Genomic DNA, 5,353 nt, shown 5'->3' with positions numbered 1-5,353 from the left:
CACACCAACATATTTAGAAGGCCGAAGATCGTTCAACAGTCGAGAGCTGTTAAAATAACAATACTAATAATTTAAACAATACTAATGATCATTTCAAAAGCGAGACGCTGCTGTCGGGGGCGGCGTTCCCTTTCCGAACACCGGCCTGGCAGCCCTGAGGAGACACCGCGCCTCAAAAGGCGAGGCCGCTGGGTGGCGGCGGCGGCAACAGGCCCGCCCTGAGGAGGCGGGAGAGGCGGGAACGTGAGGGCACCAGACTCACCCTTGCCACCGGCCCCGGAGGCCGAGGCGCGCAAAATGGGCTGGCGGTTGCGGCACTGGCGGGAGGCTGCGACACTGCTGCTGGCGGCAGGCGGGCCGAGCGCGTCTCCCCCTCGGCCCACGGCAGCGGGCGCCTTCGACTACGAGCTGCTCCTGCTGCGGCGGAGCCCGCGGAGCGCCTTCCTGCCCAGCGCCCACGTCTTCCCGGGCGGCGTGGCGGACGCGGCCGACTTCTCGTCCGACTGGCTGCAGCTGCTGCCGGGCGGGCCGCGTTGCGGGCTGAGCTCGGTGCGGAGCGAGTGCCCGAGGGCGCCGCTCTTCGCCGCCGAGCGCCCGGAGCTGGGCTCGCCGCTGCCGGGAGACGTGGCCTTCCGCCTCTGCGCCATCCGCGAGGCCTTCGAGGAAGCCGGAGTCCTCTTGGTGCTGCCCGGCCCGGTAGCTGATGCCGCCGCCGCCACGGCCGCCACCACGGGCCCGGCCCGCCTGCTGCCAGCCGAGCGCCTCCCGCCGTCCTCGGAGCTGGCTGAGTGGCGGTTGCGGGTGCAGCGGCAGCCCGGCAGCTTCTTGCAGCTGTGCCGCCACCTGAGCTGCGTGCCCAACATCTGGGCGCTGCGCGAGTGGAGCAACTGGCTGACCCCCGTGGGCCGCGCGGGGCGAGGCGGCCGCCGCTACGACACCGCCTTCTACCTTTGCTGCCTCGGGCAGGCGCCGCCGGTCGCCTCGCACGACGACGGGGAGGTGACGGCCTGCCAGGTGAGCGGGACGGGGACGAAGCCGGGGCCGCGGAAGAAAAGGCGCGCTCTCCTCACATGCTCGCTTCAGACATGAGGCGATTTTGGTCGTCGTTGTTATTATTGTTGTTGTTATTATTACTACTGCTACTAGTACTACTGTACTACCAATGCTATTTTTCTAGAAAAAAAGGTGCTGGAACTCACCGCTGGACGCCTTCCCTTGTTCTCTTATAATGGCGAAGGCGCCCACCTGAGAGGTGCCAGAACTGAGTTCCTGTGGCTGGGGGGAAAGCCCTGACTACTACTACTATTGTTGTTATTTATTATTATTAGCTGGGGTGGGGGGCAAGGCAGGCCATCTTCACGTGCTCAATTCAGACATGAGAAGATTTATCATTTTGATTACTATTATTATTATTATTATTAGCATGGGGTGGGAGGGAGGTATGCCGTCCATTTGCTTCCAACATGAGATGATTTTTAAAAATTATTTTTATTAATGTGGGGGAGAAAGCACGCTGTCTTCAGGCTGGAGGCTTTGCATCTACACAAGGGAAACATTTACTTATTTATTAGATTTATGATGTCGCTCTGCCACAGATGTCAAGACACTGAACAGGATTCCCTCTTTATCCCCAGTGCCCTTTTTATCCCCACAACAACCCTGTGAGGTCTGCTAGGCTAGGAGATGGTTACTAACCAGGGGCCACTAGCCAGGAGAGTGCCAGTAAATTGAATGCCAGTTGCTGGAAGCCACAGGAGCGGAGAGTGCTCTTGTGCTCAGGGCCTGCTTTGGGGCTTCCCATTAGGGGCATCTGCCCAGCCGCTGTGAGAACATGAGGCTGGGCTCTGGATGGGCCCCCTTTGGCCTGATCCAGCAGGGCTCCTCTTAGGCAGGTTAGGCTAAGGGATGCTTACTAGTCAGTGGCCACTAGCCAAGAGGGTGGCAGTTTGCCTCTGGATATCAGATGTCAGGAAGTAAAGGGCTGCTATGGTCATGTGTTGCTTCTTGTGGCTTTTTCATTGGCATCTGGTTGGCCTCTGCGGGGACAGAATCTTGGGGTCAGATAAGTCTCTGGCCTGATCTTTTTCTTGGGACTAGCCCAAGATCACTCAGCAAGCTTTATAGCTGGTGGGATGCTTGAACCCAGATCTTCCCAATCCTGCTCTCTAAATAGCACCCTGCTAGCTCCCTGGCATCAGCATTCCCTTCTCTCGCCTCACATAAAATAGACATTCTCTTCCTTAGACCGCAAGTTTCAGCGTGTTTACAAGAATGCAAGGCCTGCGTAGCACAATGGGATTTATGCTCGGTCTAATGGTGATGAACATGTTCACAGTCTGAGCCCAGAGACTGGCAACAAGTTATGGACAATGACCTTGGCCACACGTCGCTTGAAACTACACCCTTCTGGTGTGTCCCGTGTAGGACTGGCAGGATGCCAGGTTTAAGCCTTGCTCAGCTCTGAAGCTTACTAGGTGACCTTGGACCAATCCTTGCAGGTTTGGGGCAAATAGGAAGCTAGAGAAGGAATACTTTTTAGCAAGAAACAATCAAGGAGCCTTGATCTGGATCAGGAGGAAGTTTCAAATTTGGTTTACCTGGCTTTTATTTCTTCGTAATAGAAGCAACTGGTTTTAAGCATTTTTTAAAGAAGCACAAAAAAATGTTGTTTGGCTTTTGGCCTGACCAACCTCATAAGATTGTTGTGAGGGTAGTAATGGGGTGTGGAGACTGCTGCATCTTTTTGGGAGAAAGACGAGATCAAGCTGGAGAATCCATAGTGCAGCCTTTTGTAAAAACTCTGCCCCTAAATATCTTCTGACCTCTCCTTTGCTTTCCCATAGACCTGAAGGCACAGACATCACATTTATTTGAGCATTTAGAATTGTTGCAAAATTATATTTTAGTGCAGAAACAATTCAGGTGATTCAGAATATTCCTTGCAATGGGAATTCACAAACTATGGAGATCAGCTTATTCTTCATTCTTTTTCAGTGGTCAACGCCCTCAGAAGCTGTTGAACTCTTTAAGTCCCAAGACATCTCGATAGCACCACCTCAGTTTTATGAATTCTGCAGGCTCTGCAATTTCACATCACTTCATGATCTGCATAGGTTTGCCTCTGAACGAGCCTTAGAAGGATGTGAGCGTTGGATGCCTGTTCTGATGATTGCTTCAGATGGCCATATGCAGATTTTACCAGGTAGATCAAAATGGCATTTGGATTAGTTATTTTAACAATGATAAGTTTATTTTCATTCTTTGGGAAGAACAAGTACTTTCAAATTCCAGTGCATATTATTAGGATGGTGTTTTGAAGAAGAATTGATTTGTTTACAATTTCCCAATAAGGGAGGTCTATTCTGAATTGTCTGGTATTAGCCACTAGTGTAATCTGTGGGTCTTGTCTATTATTAGGCTTAATGCTTGCTTCTTGAATGATGTTATAAATATATTTCTATGCAATTCAGGGCATCTTTTCTCATAAGTGAGTCCTACTACGTTCAGTAGGGTTTACTCCCAAATAAGTGTCCATAGGGTTGCAGCCTTACTGTGCAATCCTTTGCATGTCATTTAAGAAGTAACCCTGACTAAGTACAGTAGGGCTTCTTAATAAATGAGTTTAGGATCTGCCACAATTGTGAAACTAGTGTGGTTCCTTTCATTTAGTATCGTCAGTGTACTGACCTTGACCTCTGTGTGAAGTCTGCTACTGACATAGGCATTTTATATTTTGCCTTGTTAATAGCCTTTTAAAAAGCAAGAAAACTCAGCTACAGGTTTAGCTACAACTTTTCATTACTCAGCAAAGCAGGCGAAAAAGAAAAGGGGGGGATTCAGCCTTGAACCCTGCTTCTTCCCAGAGCTATAATAGTTGAGCTCCAGATTTTTAATATTTATATCTGGCCTGTCTTCCATGGTGGAACTCATGGCAATGTAGACAGAGTTCCCAGGCAGTCTTTTCTTCATCCATAGAGAGGATAGAATGGCCCAAGGCTACTTATCCTAGTAATTGTAACTCTCAGTATAGTATTATGTCTGAACTGAGCATATTTGTATGTGCAGGCTGGGCCTTAAAGCTCTTGTTTCTCTATAAATTCATTGTTCATATTATATTCCTTGGCACAGATAGAGCAAGACCCACTTTATTAGTTCATTGGAATACTTGATTACTTGCATTCTTGTATGCCAAGAGAACCTTTATGAAAAACACTGTCACAAAACCAGTTTTGAATCTTATCAAGCCATCCAACAGCAAAATAGCTTTAAATCTCTAGAAGTACCTAAAATGAAGTTCACTGAAGTACTGAATATTACATAAAAATTTAAGTTATACATTGTATTTTTTAGGTGATGAGCTATATCCAGAAGATCCCGATTTTACAGGAGAAAGAAAACCAATGTTGATGACAGATAAAAAGATTGAAGATCTAATGAAAGGCGCCAGTAGACTTCACCGGATAGTGACACAAGACCATAATAATGTTAATATCTATGTGAATATCCAGCCCAAATATAAACACATCAATCCAATAACAGTGGACTTTAAAAGGGGTAATAATGCAGATTGCAATAGTAAATTATAATATTTTTAAAATAGTTTACATATTTTTATATCTACCAACGCAATGGCAGTTCCTGAATAAGCTGCCCTGGGAGCTTCACATCTTGCTAAGCAACATGTATTTTAAACGTAGCTGGAATTAATACATTCTTGTGCCACTTTATCTACATCAAGCCTTGTGTGAATGATTTAGGTTTTCGTTTGTGTACCACAGTAATTATTTCCCTGGCTAAAATTTTGTGCAAATGTGCCAATTCTGGGGTGGACATCTGTCTGCTAAGAACTTGACCTTAATCTACACATTTATGGATTTAAGGCACTGAAGAGGCAGTGGAGCAATAGTTACCCATGGCTACCAAAGACCATTTGTCAGTATTGGGATAAACTGGTCCTTTATCAATATAATTCAGTATCTTGAACTATTCTGCTTTTCTCATTAAAATGTGGAGACACTATGGATGTTTACTCAAAAGTGATGCTCCCTAATTAGCTGGGATTCAAAATGGCAGTTTAGGATTGCAGCTTTACATGAGCATAAGTTCTGTAAATTCAGTCAATAGTGATTATTTTTAAAATATTCAGAAGCTCTGCTTTTGGAAGGCACTTTTCTAGACACACTAATTTGCTAGTGCTGTCTAACAGCAATAGAATTAATTCCATTGTATGGTTGGGTTTTCAGTTTTTATATTTCAGAATGTCAACTGATGTGCATTTAAATTAGCATTTAAAACGCCAAATTGTAATTTATTTTTAGAATTTATTTTAAAAATAAATATTTATTTTTAGCAA

The 5,353-nt window shown here is 46.4% G+C and overlaps 1 protein-coding gene across 1 annotated transcript; it reads left to right on the top strand.

The window, feature by feature from the left end:
* Positions 1-266: 266 nt before the first annotated feature.
* NUDT19 (nudix hydrolase 19) lies at positions 267-5,353 on the top strand. Its single transcript, XM_081922926.1, has 3 exons — positions 267-1,014; positions 2,995-3,202; positions 4,351-5,353. The coding sequence occupies exons 1-3, from the start codon at positions 298-300 to the stop codon at positions 4,584-4,586; spliced, it is 1,161 nt and encodes a 386-aa protein (XP_081779052.1). The 5' UTR covers positions 267-297; the 3' UTR covers positions 4,587-5,353.

Source organism: Podarcis melisellensis (genome assembly GCF_964234715.1).
Source record: "Podarcis melisellensis genome assembly, chromosome: 8".
NCBI classification, from domain to species: Eukaryota; Metazoa; Chordata; class Lepidosauria; order Squamata; family Lacertidae; genus Podarcis; species Podarcis melisellensis.
Note: the sequence above shows the minus strand (reverse complement) of the source record. Positions and strands in the feature narration are given on the sequence as shown.